General features: G+C 43.4%; 2 protein-coding genes across 3 annotated transcripts in view; both read right to left on the bottom strand.

The window, feature by feature from the left end:
• Positions 1–2,226, bottom strand: part of CLK1 (CDC like kinase 1) — a 9,929-nt gene extending 7,703 nt beyond the window's left edge. Inside the window, exons 1-3 of the mRNA XM_019553802.1 lie at positions 2,113–2,226; positions 898–1,055; positions 436–664 (exon numbers count right to left, since the gene is read on the bottom strand). Coding sequence (XP_019409347.1) covers positions 436–664; positions 898–1,055 — 387 coding nt within the window. The 5' untranslated portion in view covers positions 2,113–2,226. The remainder of the gene's footprint in view (positions 1–435; positions 665–897; positions 1,056–2,112) is intronic.
• A 3,885-nt stretch (positions 2,227–6,111) lies between these two features.
• PPIL3 (peptidylprolyl isomerase like 3) lies at positions 6,112–16,651 on the bottom strand. Of its 2 annotated transcripts, none has more exons than XM_019553977.1 (7): positions 16,539–16,651; positions 14,127–14,182; positions 10,101–10,175; positions 8,946–9,039; positions 8,210–8,277; positions 7,641–7,759; positions 6,112–6,911 (listed from the first exon to the last, which is right to left on the bottom strand). In XM_019553977.1, exons 2-7 carry the CDS (start codon positions 14,127–14,129, stop codon positions 6,785–6,787), a joined length of 486 nt encoding a protein of 161 aa, XP_019409522.1. In that variant the 5' UTR covers positions 14,130–14,182; positions 16,539–16,651; the 3' UTR covers positions 6,112–6,784. The 2 variants fall into 2 exon arrangements, with proteins under 2 accessions (XP_019409522.1, XP_019409521.1); XM_019553976.1 differs by lacking the exon at positions 16,539–16,651 and adding an exon at positions 16,231–16,368.
• Between the last annotated feature and the right edge of the window lie 54 nt (positions 16,652–16,705).

The following is a 16,705-nucleotide window of genomic DNA, read 5'->3' as shown; positions in this document are numbered from 1 at the left end:
ATGCATATCTGATACTAAAAAAAAAAAAAAAAGAAAAAAAAAGAAGAAAAAGAAAAGAAAAGAACAAAATCAAACCAATAAGCCTCATTTATTTACTGCAAAAACCTGGCTATGTCTTCTCACCATGTTAAAATTACTGTCAAACAAATTTCAGGGCTCTCAGAAGGATTCTGCCTACAACTAGAATAAGTACTTGACATTATAAAACATTAAGGCATGCAAAGTAATGTTGATGTTTCAGAAAATTATTCTGTAGGATAAAACAATCATATGCTTCCACAAGTATATCTAGGTGTCATAGAAACTTCTCATCCAAGGAAAAATACATAGTAGAAAGAACATCCTATTGTAAATATCCCCTGGACTTCCACACTTAACTACTACCACTTAGATGAGAAGTTATAGTCCTACAGAATTATTAAAAATTACTCATACCATCTGTGCATGATGATGTGAGGCACTATGATGACTCTTGTATTTTCGTTTATAACTACTTCTTCCACTGTGGCCCGATGACTTGCTACTGTGATTATGATAGCCATTTTCATGGTCTCTGTGATGATGTCCATTTTCATGTACTTGACTGTACTCATTTCTGTATTCTTCAACATAACGCCGTTCATGATGGTCTCTTTCATTTCCAGGTCTGGCTTCTGTACAGTGACTAGGAATAAAAAAGAATTAAGTCTGGATTAATTCTAATACTCTTACCAAAAAAACAGAACAAAACAAAACTATTCTTCTGCTTCACTCCTAAAATACCTGCAAACCAAAAACCATTAAAAAAGCTACAGCCTAAAGAGATGGCCCACTCATGTATGTACTGAGGTAGAAACAAGCTCTTAAAATGGATGCTTAGCTATTAAAAATCCAGAAGTTGTTTAAAAGTGGTTTTACCTATCAGGAACTTTAGAGTGACTGTGTTTGCAGTGCTTGCTCTCCCGCACACTGCTATGCGATCTCCTCTTTCTCTTATGACTGCTGCTGCAATTTCCATGATCCCAACTTTCCTTTTCATCCCACTCAGGATAGTTAGTTCGCTTGGAGTGCCGCATCTGTCACAGACAAGCCATTTCCCTCTTTAAAATTACATCCCAAATACAAAAGCAACACAATCTAAAAAGCCCACCTGTTTAAATCACTAACCCAGGTTCAGAGGCTAGCATTACAATGGTACAGTAACTGTACCCTAACAACTGAGTGGTTTGGTGTGGGTTTTTTGAGGTTTTTTTTTAAGAATCCCTCCAAGTTATTTCTATGCTTAAAAAACAGGTTTGGCATAGGAACAGACTAAAAGATTTGGTGCCTTGTATCAGTCTGATTGGCATCAGACAGCCACTGAACTGTAAACCTGCCTGTGATATTGCTCTACCCTTACTGCCCCCCACCCCCAGTCTCTGGAGAATTTTTGACTTGGAGAATTTTAAGATACAGTTTTAATGTAAATGTGACTAAAATTGGAAGAAGGGGGAGAGTTGACAAAAATGCAGTGAGTGTTTGCAGAGCTTCTGTGGATAAAACACACCTTAACTGTAGGTGCCGGGAGGGGAGGAATCCTTACACCCACACACACGCTCCCCCCCTGTAGACTTGTTTCGTTCAATAACACAGCCCGCACCGCTTTACAGAGGCGCCCTGAACACTCCTGCCGCGTGTGCCCGCGTTTCCCCGCCCGGCCACGGTCTCTTCGCCACCAGCGGGCTCCCCCCGTGACGCGGCCGCAGGGGCGAACAGCCCCCGACGCCCCAAAGGGGGCCAGGCCGGACCAAGCCTCTCCCTCACCGCCGGGAGCTGCAGAAGCCATTTTGTTTCTGAGCATCTCCGCGCGCACAACATGGCGACGGGCGGGGGAGGGGATCGGTCGCTGGCGGCCAGCAGAGGCGGCAGAGCCGGCCACCCGCCGTCTCCCGCTAATTCTCTCCCCGCCCTCCGGCCCGGCCCGAGGAGCCTGGCGAGGACGTACCGGCAGCCAGCCGCCACGGCGCACCCTCCTCCCCGGCCCCAACATCCGCGTTCAGTCCCCGGCCCGGCGGGGGAGCGGGGCAGAAAGACACAGCGCCGCCGTCGCGCGGGGAATCAGGGGATCGCGTTCCCGCAGCCCCCAAGATCTACCTCTACGGCTCGGAGGGGCTGCACTGTAGCTGGAGTTTCTGCTACCCGGCAATGCCAACCGCTGCTCCGCCTGCGCTGCCACCAGCACAAGATGGCGCCGCCGAGAACGTTCTGGAAGGACGACAACGTCACAGAGCGCATGCGCGGGAGCCGCCCCTCGGGGGTGGGGTGGAGGCGGCCGCCTGTGAGGCCCAGGGGGGTGGGGGTAGGAGCCGGTTCTTAGGCCCGGCCTTGGCTCGTCTTCATGAACGGATGAGGTTCTTGGGGCTGGGGTTCCCGCTAGCTCTGCTCCTTCGTCCTTCTAGCCAATCAGCCCTGCACAAACCCCTAGTCCGACCTCTTAGCACATCTAGCCAGCCTGGCACAAGACAGTCCAGGGGGTCGCAGCAGCAGACAGCGTCCTGCTGCTAGAAACGTTATAGCCCCTCGAAAGCTGCCAGAAATAGGGCCTGGGCTTACCCCGTGACAGCCCCCCAGCACTAGAGACTGGTGAGATGGTGCAGTAATCGCACCTGCACAGGACATAACCAACCAGGGTGGCCATTTGCCCAGGTTTATAGAGGACAGTCTGGTTTTCTGGTGCTCTGTCCTCTTGATGTGAAACCAGATGCCTTTATGGCCTATATTTTTCATTGCTTGGCACCCTCACCACCAACACGCAGCAGCTAGCTGTGCCTCCCAGCACCGGGAGGCGCATGGCGTTCATGGGGGCAGAGCAACTGCCCTCTATTCTTGATGTACCTTGATGGTTGCCCCAGAGCCAGCTCTCCCATATGCCTAAAATAAAATGGAAAAGTGTTTCCATCTGTGCTCCCTTAATTGGCATCTGTACTGCTGGCTTAACTGCGTGCCCACATGTGAACTGAGATGGTGCAAAAACGTTTTACTGCTGACAATGGTTAAAAGGAGAAAGGACCTTCTTTCCTGAAAGCGCGTCTTCTTGAGAATCGGGGCCTGGCCTTGATTTTCCTTCCTAACTACAAAATGTATGTTAGAGAATACCCAGCATTTTTAATCAGAGAGACTTGCTTCTAGTCAAGTAAAGTCAGACCTTGTATCTGACTTGTCATCTTAAATCAGCAAAGAGCAAGGGAAAATATAATGATACAAATACATACCAGCTGGAAGGGAGGGAGGTTGACTAGCTGCCAGTGACAAAATGGCCACTTCGTTAGTTGTAGTATCTTGTTCAACACTAGTAATAAGCTGTCAAAGCTGTGTTGCCTTGGTTACCCCTATGACAGAAAAGTCCTTTTCCCACCATCTTTGCTGTGTAAGCTGTCTCACCCACTTGCCTTTGATACCTTGTGGGCTTAAAGAAGTTACCCAGTGCTCCCTTAAAAGTGACAAGGAAAAAAATATTTTTAACGGTTAATGCCTCTTCTTCCCTTTTTTTTTTTGGGGGGGGGGGAGGTTGCTCTCTGATCTTCCCTGGAGAACTTGTTTCCCAGAATTTGGGACTATTGCGTCCCAAAATAGAATGGTGTCCCAAAATACAAATCATTGACCCTAACATCAAATAAAAATGGTGGAAATGCAAAATCTTTACCACAGACATCTTCAAAATATTAATCCCTGATGTAAAGTACACATTAAAATAATTTTAAGCTGTCCCTCAACATGTATATTCTTGCTTTCAAGAAATGTTCAAGATCAAACTAAGCTTGAAAATGTGGGGGGGAAAAGATATAAAACACTTCTAAAAGCATTTATCAGTCTTTCTATATCACACAGTAGTAAAAAAGGTCACAAGACTGTTTTGCTTCCTTTGAAGGTCACCTTTAACCCAGATGTGTATGACAATTTAAACGTCTTGTGTCACAGGTATCAAGCCAGTACTATCCTTTACCCATCATTATGTCTCTGGTGATCAGCTCCTTTGGAATAAAATCACATGATTCTCATACTCTCAGACTGGGCTGTGGGTTGCAGTTCTGTGTCTGTTTGTGGTAAGCAGGAGATCCAAGCAGGAGATCTGTACTTGCAGGCACCTGCAAGGTTGTTCTCTTCAAAAGCAATGAGTGGTAAAAAGTAACCAGCCTACCTAAAGCAAAATATTACTTATTTAGAACAAAAGCATTTTGGTAAAAAATGTATGTTTTGAAACAATTTATACATGTCCTTTTCCTTCAAGTTAACTATCTCCTAAATCTAAAAAGGCTTTATACACTTTTTAATATTCCCTCTGTACTCTTTCCTTCTGTGTCAGCCTCTCTTTCTATAGTTTCTAATAAATTACACTTTTCCCAACACTTCTGAGTGCCTTTGATTCTCTTTAGTGCTTTTGATGCTCACAATCCCAGTTGTGGCAAAATTTAAGTTTGCAGTCTATGGAATAACACCTCTTCTATTTAAAGGATAATGTACCAAACAAAACTAGAGATAAGCTGTTCGTAGTACAAAGCCTGTAGGCAAATACAGAATGGGGATTAATCATGCTTGGCAACAGTTCATATAGAACACTGATTTTGAAATTGAAATTCACAAGCACCCATTTTATGTCAGTGGTTGTCAACTGGGGATACTTGTATCCCTAGGGGTATTTGGAAAGGTCCTAGGGGGTACATGTGGGCAGGCAGGGACCGAGTGCTGCCACCCACCACCCCGCCCAACCCCCTCCCAGGAGCAGGGCCAGGGGGGAGGGGAGAGGCAAGGGCAGTGGCACCACCCAGCCAGACACAGGCAGGGGGAGCTCATATGCGTAGGCCGCCACCCCATGCCACTTTCCCACAGGGAGTCGCACATGTAGCTCCACAGGCTGCTGATGGGCAGCACGCAATTGGCCGGGTGCAAGGCCTGTCAGCAGCCTGTGGAGCTGCATGTGCGACTACCTGTGGGAAGTAGGGGGCAGTGGGTGGCCGCGGCTTGCGCATGCAAGGTTCGCCCTTCCCCACTCTCCCCCCACTTCACATCTGGCTGCCACCAGGAGTACACTTCTTTAAAAAGGTTGAAACTCCGTTCTATGTGACTAGTTAGGAGTGGGCACGCTTTTTTTTCTTTTGTAGCACAGTCACATTATGGGAAGTGTTGAAACGATAGATGCAGGGGCAAGAACTCTGAGGATGCATGTGGAACAATGTATCCCTAATTTTTCTAAGTCTTATTCCAAAATACAAAGTTCTGTCAGCATGCACCTTTGCTGGTGTATGCTGCATCTACAGTGGGGGTCTAAGAACATTGCTGTCTTACTGAAGTAGCATTAGCCCCATTGTGCAGCTAAAGACTGTGTAATGAGGTCCACTGCCCTACTACTTGGGCATTGGATTAGCATATGATTAGCCTTTTAAGTGATGGGCACTGCCTACTTCTGGTTCTGCTTCTGGCTCATCATTCTAACCCAGGGACTAAGATATCTGGAGAGCCAGAGAATGAGGTAGTTCTGAAGAAGTCATCATGACTGCTAATGGAGTGCTAGATACTTTGCTAGAGCAGAAGCTGCAGGGCATAATGGAGGGACATAAGTGCTAGAGTAAAAGATGAAAGAATTAGCTGCTATAAAGTACACTGAAGGGCCAGACACTGCAGAAGCAGGCCAGTAAGTAGCTAATGGTCTGAAAGTAATGGAGAAAGCCAGAACGGAGAGGTCAGGAAGGCAGGCCATTTTGTTTGTAATATACAATGAGTTAGACTGTTTCAGGATTATGGACAAGGCAAGAAGATGTTAGACTGGCATGATCCAGGTTGGGGTAATCATGCAGTTTAATACCAATGTTGACCATTGTTGACAGCACTCTGCATCATAAGACAAATGGTCATCTATGCATTCTGCACAGCAGTGATGTACAACACAGCCATACATAAGGGCAGCTGCTTTTGCCTGCTCCTTACTGCTGCCATTAATTATAAAGAAATGAGGTAAAAGATGCAAACAGCACAAGAGCTAAAATTTGAGTCTCTGACCTACTAAACAAGTGTCCCGCACTCCCCTGGACATACTGTAAGTCTTGCAGAAGAAGAATGTATTGCAATTACACGTTGAGTGGAAAATGAACACTTTATATAGCCCAATACTAGGGAAGCTTTATTTTGGGATGGAGCTGTAACAAGCAACATAAATATTTATACATTAGATAAATCTATGTCCAGGAGATTCATTGCAAGTCACTTTTTTCCCAGTTAAAAACTGAAGATCGTTTACTGATTTTCAACTCTTAAACGGTTATAAAATGGCATTTGTTAAACTGTTGTAAGTATTCATTGGTTGCACTGCTGAAGGGAAGAGCAGTTTATGGTCAAGTAGATTCCCAGGCAGGAACTTCTTTATGCAGGGTCTGTCTTTATCAGAGTGCTGTCTTCTAGCAAAAAGGCTAACTTAATTATTCTTAGAAAGGCATTAGGTAAGTAATGTTAACATGTCCTAGGAAAGACTCAAAAGAATATTTAGACAAAAACACAGTTTGGGAAAGGGATTGTGTATATGGTTGTTACGATTCTTTCCCTCATCTTCTCTCTGCATGTACAAAATAATAATACAAAAAAATTACAAACCAAAGTCTTGGCAGACTCTGTGGAATATCTAGATTTAAAAAATCCAGCGTTAATTTTTCCCACTGGGACCATGTCTGACGCTATCAGTTACTGAAAGTCCTGCAGTCAAGGAGTAAAGGTATGATAGAATGTGACTGACACTTCCAGTGCAAACATTGTGATCAGTAGTTAGTTTGACCAATCTCTACAGAGCAAAAGGATTGGCATGAATTGTGATGTCCTTAATATGAACGTCGTTAAGAGGTCGATAGGTTTTCTCATTCACTGGCAGCTTCTCCAACTCATCCAGGGTCTCCAAGCCATCAATTACCCTGGAAAAAAAGCAGAACAATTAGGAGATTCATAATGAAAGGTCTATTTTTTATACTCTAGGTATCTCAAAGTTCTTTACAGCAAAACTGTAACCTGCAAGGCAAGAACTGAGGAAGCAAGTAAGGCAGCATACTGTTTGGACAATTGGATGCTAATCTATTTTGAAAAAGAAATTTAAGTGTCCATGAGTGACTCCTGGATGATGATCAGACAGGAAACTATTGTAAATCAAAACAGAGGAACTTAAAAAAGAATAATAGTAATACTCCCATAATCGAAGTTCACACCTCAGCGTTCTTTCCCCCACATTTATTTATGCACCACCTTCCCTCTCAGAAGCTAAATTAGAATCAGCATCAGTAAAATTGGACTTGCAAATATAAGAAACAATAACTACAAAAACAAGCCATTCTGATCTACCCCATCTCTGCTCTGTACAAGACAAGCAAAATAATTAAGGGATCAGTCCATCATATTCTTACTCAAGCAAGCAGTCCTTACTATGAGTAACCATATTTAATTCAATAACTTGTAAGAGTAAAATAAAGGGTTTGCAGGATGAGGTTATATATTTAATGCTTTAGTTTAGTTTCACATTAATAATGCTTGTGAACTAACAACTACAGGGTATTTCAGACAAGACTGATTTTTACAGGTCTGTTATGCTTGCTCTGGTATAATCTCACTTGTAACATGATGATAAGGAGGTATATTGCTGAATCACTCACTTCCCAAAGACAGTATACTTCATATCCAGATGTGGCTGCTTGCCATATGTGATAAAGAACTGAGATCCATTGGTGTTAGGACCATTATTTGCTAAGGAAACAACTCCACGGACACTGTGCTGGAAGAGACCAGAAAGGGAAAATATGCATAAACACTCTTGCTTTGGTGAACACAGGACTGCGATACACATGCTTTGTGTATTGCAAAGGTCACTTACTTTATGCTTCAAGTCCCAAACTTTTAAAAAATATGAAACAAAAGTTGATCCCCTGCCAACTGCCAATCATGAACTACTACTAATTCCTCAAATATGCCCTGAGTTGAAATACTTTCCTTACTCCCAAAGAAGCATAAAAGACATCTCACAGCCATTCAAATTCTTTGTTCCCATGATCTGCAAAAATAGACACCCCTAACTTTGCCCCTTCCCAAACTATTGAGACTCCTGTATCCCACTCCTAGCCTCCAACAATTACCATCAGCCAGTTTTTCTGGTGCTGCTCTTCCTCTACTCCTTGGAATGCATTTTTGTTATGAAAAATGTCTATATTATAGAGCATAGAAATACCTTTAGGTATTCACTGAATTCATCTTCAAATTTCCTGCCCCAGATACTGCTACCTCCTTTCCCAGAGCCTGAGAAAGAAAAAAAGTGATGTGAATGTATTACTACTTTCTCAGATTGGGGAAAAAAAATCATTGTTCACTGCCATTTTCAGAAAACTCGTCAAATACACTTACATCAGTTGAAACACTTAGAGAACTCAGTCTACTGGGCCAGGGATTAGGATTTTGTTGTTTATACAGTATGTAAAACATACAAGGCCCTCATCCTGAATGGGGTGCTCATACATCAATAACACAATTTACAGAAAAAGGGACTGTTGACACAGATTCAATTCAATATGACTGAGTGGCAGGAGAAGTGAATCAAACTTTCCTCCAAATGGCAGCCACTCTGTGGTAGTTGTCCCAAATGCTAGAGATATTTTGAAGACAACATAGTCTTAGTATAGAAACAGGAACGCTAGTCACTGACTACCTATGCAACCTGTGGCAAATAATGGTGGTAATAATGCACATCAGCCATTATCTGATCAGCTTAAATTTGTGTAGAGGTTTGCATCTGAACTTAGCTACATGAGTATATTATTTTAAATCCAGCGTTAATGGCTGTTTACCTGACATTTTTTCACAGAAACCTACCTAGATAATTACAATTTCTCTAAGCAGCTATGATGCATCTTATTTTCCTGCCAAACCTGACAGCACACACTGTATCAGACACTGATAGAAAGATTTACCTGCTGGATCCCCTGTTTGTACCATGAAGCCCTTAATATTCCGATGAAATATGCAGCCGTTGTAGTAGTTACTAGCACAAAGAGCCAGGAAATTCTACAGATGAAATTGCAAGAGTGCTCTATTAACAAACAATTCAGCAGTATTCTATTGTGTTACAAAACACCTTGTGGTATCCCAAAAGCAACTTTGTCAAGATTGGCAAAGCTAACTTAGTCCTTCCTACTTTGCAATGCAGGGAGATGCTGCCATCAGTCTTCTGCTTCTAGCTCCCAAAATAGTACAAATCCAGTTATCCAGGATCTCTCATTGTCTCTCCTTTCTTAGGACTTATAAATACAAGCTGTATTAATAACACAAGGTAAACTACTACTATTTTTCACATCAAAACCAATCCATGAGGGCTAGTGAAATTTCTGCAGACAATATATGGAGGAAAAGATCTAATAGAGACATGTGACTCTTAAATACAACACAGGCACAACACTCTTATACATGTAACCAGTGATGTATCTAATTTCAGACAGGGACTGCCCTAGTTTTATTCAGTAACAGACAAAATAGCAGGACAGATGCTGCATCACATTTATGTGCATTAACTCTTAACTGAAATCCACAGGACTACTTGCAGTATCTGAAGATATAAACGTGAATCTTTGCAGTTTTGTGGCCAAAGTTGGAAAAAAAGAAATTGCAAATCACTCCTATACCCTGTCTGAGACAAGGGCCAGTACCAGATGCTGTAGAAGAAGGTGCAAGACGCATCATAAACAAATTAGGAATAATCTACATATATCAGAGGTTTTTTTCTAATTCTTGCTATAGTAAGTTGATTATTCTCTGAAGCATGCAGTTTGTGTCTTATGCAATAAGATATTTTCATTATTTACAAATCTTGCTAAATTCTTGGCCTTATTGATGTCATGTGACCATGAGTTCAACAGGTTATTCATGCACTGTATCAAAATTTACTTCCTTTTATCAGTTTTGAATGTGCTCCTTTTTAATCTCAATGGAAGCTCTTCTATTATATGGAAATGTACATGAAGATGCCAAGTTTACTTTTTCTCTACCATTCATTATTTTGTTTCCATCATGTCCTCTCTTATTTGTCTTTGCTGAACACTGAACAGTTCAAGTCTTGTCATATTACTCACTTCACAAGCCTTAGGAGTTCGTTCACAGAACAGCTCTATTTTAATATCTCCCACATCAGTGTGCAGAGTAACAGCCTGAGAGAGAGACAGAAGAAAATCATTAACCAGCCTCTTGACTTAAAAAAGGAAAAACCAAGTCTCAAGCCCTGCTTCATTTGCTAGTCACCCTGGACAGGTAAATGTTTCCCTGTTAACCATTATTTTGATTCCTGTTCATATCTCTGAGCATGCAATATTAAACTAGTAGCATATCTGGATTTGTTCCTATATTAGGTGAATTATCTCAGCCTGTACGTTGGGCATCTCAGTTACAAACAAAACCCTGAACTGCTTAAAAAAACCTGAACTGCTTAAAAAAAAAACAGTAATAAAACTGGGAACAATAATACTGACTGCATTAGAGCTTTCTCATTATGCTGTCCAGAAAGGCTATGAACAGATGTTGTCTTTAAAGCAGGAATAGCTGCACCAGCATATGTCCCAGAAGAGCTGATCTGCTTCACTGGTGTTTACAGATGTTGCCAGGGCCCATTTTTACACAGGATCAGGCCCCTGATGCTCCAGGTGCCAGGCCCCAAGTTGGAACACAGCAGCAAGATACATGCACAGTGGGAATCCCTTGCAGGGGATCCTTGCATCCTGTGTTTGCAAGTGGGGACATCCCTATACAGATTCCCCTATTTGTAGATGTGTGTCCCAAGTTGGGGAATGGCAGCCTGATGCCCACACCATAGGAATCCGCTCTCTAAACACATGGGAATTCCCCTGCAGAGTATTCAGAGTAATGCAGCTGCTGTTCAGCCTGAGTTACACCCCAGGGCTACATTTTCATCTGTAGGAACACCACAAATAAAGTAAACTCAAAAGTAACATGGAAAAAGTCATGACTGTGAAGAGCCTAGCCAGTCACATCTCTGCCAAGCCATGACAAAAACCTGGGTTTATTCCAGTTTCGCTCAAAGACAGCAGTGCTTGTGGGGTATGTAATTCTGTCTATAACGGGAAAGAAAGACTTCCTTACATGACAAAACTGCAATCTTTCAGGTTACTTTAAAGACAGCACTAATGGGCTCTGAAAGGTATCCTATAAACCCCTCCCTATGAAGATGATGGCTTCAAAGTACAGTTCTCTTAGTAGCCAGTGGTATGTTTGATTATGCATTCTTATATACAAGCACAGAGCAAACTTTCAGGAAAGTGTGGTTTAAGCAGAGTGAGCAAGCATGTGCTGAAGTGGTGACTTTATTAGGGTGGAATGTGCTGAGAATTAAAAATAAAAAAGTAAGGTGAAACGCTAATATAGGATGAAAAATGGTTGTTAACCAACTGGCTCTAGGACATCTAGACAAGGCCAAGAAGAATAATAGAGTAAACAAGTATAACCAATTGTTTGGTTATGACATATCACCCCTTCCTCGAACCTATACAGAACATCCTCAAACAACTGCAACCCATACTAGAAGAAGACCCAATTCTTGAAGACATCTTCTCAGAACCACGCATCGTAGCCTTTAAACGAGCGCTGAACCTCACTAACCTCATCACCAGAAGAAAACATCCTCCGGCCCAAACACACTGAATGGATCCACACCATGCCATGAGAGAAATGTAAAACCTGCCAACATATCTCCACCACCCCCACAATTACTACACCTCACAACAAAACCATCGGCATTCCTAGATCTTACAAATGGACCTCCAGAAATGTAATATATCTCATCCAATGCACCAAATGCCCTGATGGAAAACACGTAGGAGAGACCAAACAACAACTAGGCACCAGAATGAATGCACACTGGAAATCTATCAAAGACAAGAATACCCAATTACCTGTGGGGGCACATTTCTTACAAGCAAACCAATCTCTCTCCAATCTCTCAGTTCTAATCCTCCATGGGAATTTACAAAACACTTTTCACAGACAAGCCTATGAACTTCACTTCAGCAACCTCCTGGATACAAAAAATAATGGATTAAATATAGACATTGGATTTATGACACATTATAACCTGCCTAACATCTAACTCTCCAGGTACCTCTCCACTATTTGCCTGCTACATTCATCCCCCTTTGCCCCGCCTCCCAGCTTGTCTCTCACCCACTGACTCCTCATTTTACATTTTCACTGAAGAGCACAAACCAACTGCAGATGCTTCCTCAGCCTGACAAAGAGTATTCAAACGCAAAAGCTTGCTAAGAAGAATTTTTCCAACTATTTGAGGTGGTTTACTAAAAGATACCACATTTACCCAAAGAAGCTTGTCTGCCTATAACCAATTTTTTGTGCTTTGGAAAGATAAAGTAGGCAGAAAAAAAAGGTGATTTACAGACTAGATCCAATTGGTTTCTGGAAGGGCTTTTAGGTGATATCTTTTATTGGACCAACTGTATAGCTGGGTGGGATGTTAAGAAAGCCTGGGGCAAAAGAGACTATTCCTTAGGTATTCTGATGTGAATGGAAATCTAGAGGGATAAAACAGAACAAGAGAGGGGTTGTTTTCTAGAGTTAACTAAGTCACTGGAGCCATCCAGTCCAAAGCATCTAAAATTTTGCCCTTAATATCCCTGTTGTAAGTATTCAAAGCAAACATTTGCAACAGTTCATAGAATCTTAGAAAATTGGGGTTGGAAGAGACCTCATCAGGTTACCTAGTCCAACTCACTGCTCAAAGAAGGACCACCCCCAAACTGTATCATTCCAGCCAAGGCTTTGTCCAACGAGGTCTTAATAACCTCCACGGATAGAGATTCCACAGCCTCTCTGGTTAATCCATTCCAGTGCTTTCCTAACCTCCACATGAGAAAGTTTTTTCCTAACATCTAACCTAAACTTTCCTTTCTGCAACTTGAGGCCACTGCTCCTTGTTCTGTCATCTGCCACCACTAAGAACAGTTATATCCATTATTAGTAACTGCAAAATAATACATGATTTTGAAGCTGTCTGGCGGTTTGCAGATGGTAGTATTGCTTTACTATTTCACAGAAACTCTCTTCAAGTAATCCACAGAGATATAATTAGGTCATTTGATTTAATATAGTATTACAATCACTGGCATGAACTATCAAATACCAACATTGTATAAATGACATGAACTTCCAGCTGAAAGGTAGAAAAACAAACCAAACAACTGAACAGGAGTACTCATGACCCAGGCTGGGCTCTGGATTATTCATAATTCGTTGCTGTCTATGAAAAACTCAGGGGGGACTTGGTGGCAGCCTAAAGTATATCAGGGCATACAGCAGGGTTTGGGGGAGCATCTAGTCAGCAAGGCCCCTAGGGCAAGACAAGAAATAACAGGCAGAAACCAACTGAAGATTGCTTCAGGCTAGACACAAGGAAAAAGTTCTTCATAAGCCAAGTGCTGAGGGTTTGGACCAGGCTCCCCTAAGAAGTGGTACAGTCACCCACCCTAGTAATCTTCAAAAAACATCTTGACCCCAACAGTCTTTCCTGCCCAAGTGCAGGAGGGCTGGACCCAATGATCTGTAAGGGCCCTCCCAGGCCCTAACAACTATGAAACTATGAAAAAAAAATGCTATTTGTTAACTTTCAAGATCCAATCAATTACCCACCTGTTAGTGACAGAGCTAGCATTTCAGAGCGCACAGATCATTAAATCAGAGTGTTTATAAAGAATAACAAGCTAAACCAGAGTGAAGACAAAACCTCACTCATTGTATGAGACAGCTGTATGGAAAACAATTATAAAAAAACAATGCAATATCTGCATGTTTTTACTATATTTAAATGTAAAGAAGGGAAGCTGTTTAACTGGAATCTCTGTGAAGACAGTTTTTCTATTCTAGCTCAGATATGCAATATTAATCATACAGTTACAGTGAGACTGACACCTTTGCTTTTCCAGAGCATATTGTACAGAAAACAACAAAACAGAAAGTTGAGATTTTTACAATATTGAAGTAATTGTGAGATTATCTGGGACACAGAGCATCTGTCCTGTTTTCAAGAAATACCAGTCTCACAAAATGTAAAAATATATAAAAACCCCTTTCTGCCTCACCATCCCTTCTCCTTAGGTGTCCAAGTGTCCAATGTGCAGACATGTGTAATTGTTTCCTGCAAAGAAAGTACAATTATTTTAATTCCTATTCATCATTTCCTTTTAATTCTAAAACTCACTGACATCTACATTGTGTGGCTTACAAGCATTTTAAAAAAGCCGTGCATTACTTTGAGAGCTACAAATTAATAGAAAAAAAGTTCTTACAGTTAAGAGACATATGAAAAAAATGCCCTTTTATATGATGAAAGACTGAAAAAATTGTGACCAGCATAGAAAGCCAGAAGGGACCTTTTTTGACCTCCTGTGAAACACAGGCCAGAAAACCTTATCCACCTGTTACAAACTCACACCCAAACGAGGAAAATTTGGGGCATTCAAGGAGTGTCATGAATAGATGTTTTCCTGAATTAGAATCGCTAATATGGTGTTGGGTCTCCGTAGCCAATGTTAAAATGTGTTTAGTTTTTATTACTTTTATGTTTCCATGAACCATGATATTAGATGTAGCTGTATTTTTGTATTTTAAGCAGGGATCCTGGTTTTCTATTTAAAAATCTCAAATTCTCTAATTAAAAAAATCCCACAAAAATTCCAAATGATCTGATTAAAAACCCCCAAATCAGTGTTTTTTCTGTGATTAAAATGAAACATCACTATATATACAGGCATTAGTTGAACACAATGTTTTATTAATATATTTACAATTTAAAAGCAATTTGGATACCTACCAATGCCTCAATCATTATAATAAAGTCTAAATATCTATATATTTTGGCATTTGATTTTAGTTTTTTTATCACGGAAAATCAGAGCCCCGCCCCCTTTGCTCACCAGGACACAAGTCCAACAGCAGCTGTTCCTCCCTGCTGCTTTGTGGCGCTGAGTAGCCCTGATACACCAGTGCCCTGCCCCTGCCCATTCTGTTGCCCCTCACTCCCAAGCAACAGTTCCCACAGCCATGCTGGTGTCCCTCACTCCCATTCTACAGCCCTTCCAGTGCCCCTCACTCCCAGCCCACAGCCCCCTGGTCCTGCCACTGCCCCTTATTCCCCTGCTGGTGCCCCTCACTCTGAACCAGAGTTCCCTAGTCCTGCCAGTGCCCTAGTGTGTGGGGAATAGGGTGGGTGTGTGGAGGCGGGGGTGTGGGCACAGGTGATATGTTAGGGGACATGGGGGAGCACAGGCAATGTGTTGAGGGGCAGGGGAGGGCACATCTTGGGGGACGCAGAAATCTGGGAGGCATGCGCCTCCAATTCCTCTTCCCAACTGTCACCTGTGCTCCCTGCCACTCCCCGCCCCCCCACCTGTGCCCACTCTCCTCTCTTGTAGACTTACCTGGAGGGAGCTGCTCTCCACCACACTGCCTGGCTGCCACATGCAGGTGTGCTCACACGCATGCATATAGCACCCTCTACCCCCTGTATCCAGCTCCTCCCAGTCCCAAGCAGCCCATTACAGACTGGAACTCTGCCAGTCTACAAGGGGAAACCTGTGGTTTCCAGGGTTTTTCTCCTTTAAAAGAGAAAATCTGTGTTTTTGCACAGCAAATGGGAAACTCAAATCCCTGTATATAAGGAACTCATATAAGCCTGTCAAAGGATTATTGATTAGCTGTCAGGATAGACAAAAACTATTTGCAGCTAAGAGGAACAATGCTTGGTTAGCTGAGGAAAAGAAATCACTGAGAGTTAATATGAAAGATGGCTATGCAGACATGAGCTGAGCTGAGATATGTGAGCGGAGACCTGTTCCCAGACAATGGGTGTTTACATTTCAAGCAGGAAAGGACTTAGCTGGGGGAAAGTCTAATCAAAAACCTTTAAATAAATATGGGTATGAGACTGTAACTCTCTGTTATAAGTGATAGCTAGGGATACTGGATCAGGTGTCTGAAAGGATGTAAATATTTCTTAGGTAGGACAGCATCAGGAAAGAAGTGTACTCTGACAAGCAGAGCTCATGCCAGGGGTGTCAAGCATCCAGCCAGGGGGCAGGATCTGGGCTGTGGAGCTGGGTCAGGGTGCTGCTTGTGGCCTGGGCCAGTCTGCGGGGCTGGACCCTGTCCACAGACCCCCTCCTCCCCTTCCCTCCTGTACCTGACCTGGCAGCTGCTCCAACCAAGCTGGGCCCTGCCTGCACGTGGCACACAACCCGAGTGGCTGCGCCGGGGCCGCGTGTCAGCCAGGCCCTGGCCGGGCTGTATCACACAAGACTCCTGCTCCAGCCGGGCTGCGACCCGTGCTCGAGGCGCTCGCACCTGCTGTGAGCAGCGCGGTGCCAGGAGGGCACTGGGGCGGACAGGCCGGGCAAGGGAAGCGGGGAGGGAGGCCCCGGCCTACACTACACGTCCTCCGCCGCCCCGTCCCCCTGGCTGAGCGAGGCGCACCGCGGGGACCCGCGCGCACCTACCTGCGGAGAGAACCAGTTGCAGTTGGAGCGAAGCGGCGCGCGCCGAAGGCGAAAGCGGGACCAATTCGGGGGCGGACCGAAGCGGCGCGCGCGGACGGGGAGGGAGGGACCCGATTCGGGGTCGGACCGGACCAGGCCGGGGGCGTGGCCAGCTGAAGCTAACCCCA

This window comes from Crocodylus porosus, unplaced genomic scaffold (assembly GCF_001723895.1).
Source record: "Crocodylus porosus isolate Cpor-Errol unplaced genomic scaffold, CroPor_comp1, whole genome shotgun sequence".
Lineage (NCBI taxonomy): Eukaryota > Metazoa > Chordata > Crocodylia > Crocodylidae > Crocodylus > Crocodylus porosus.
Note: the sequence above shows the minus strand (reverse complement) of the source record. Positions and strands in the feature narration are given on the sequence as shown.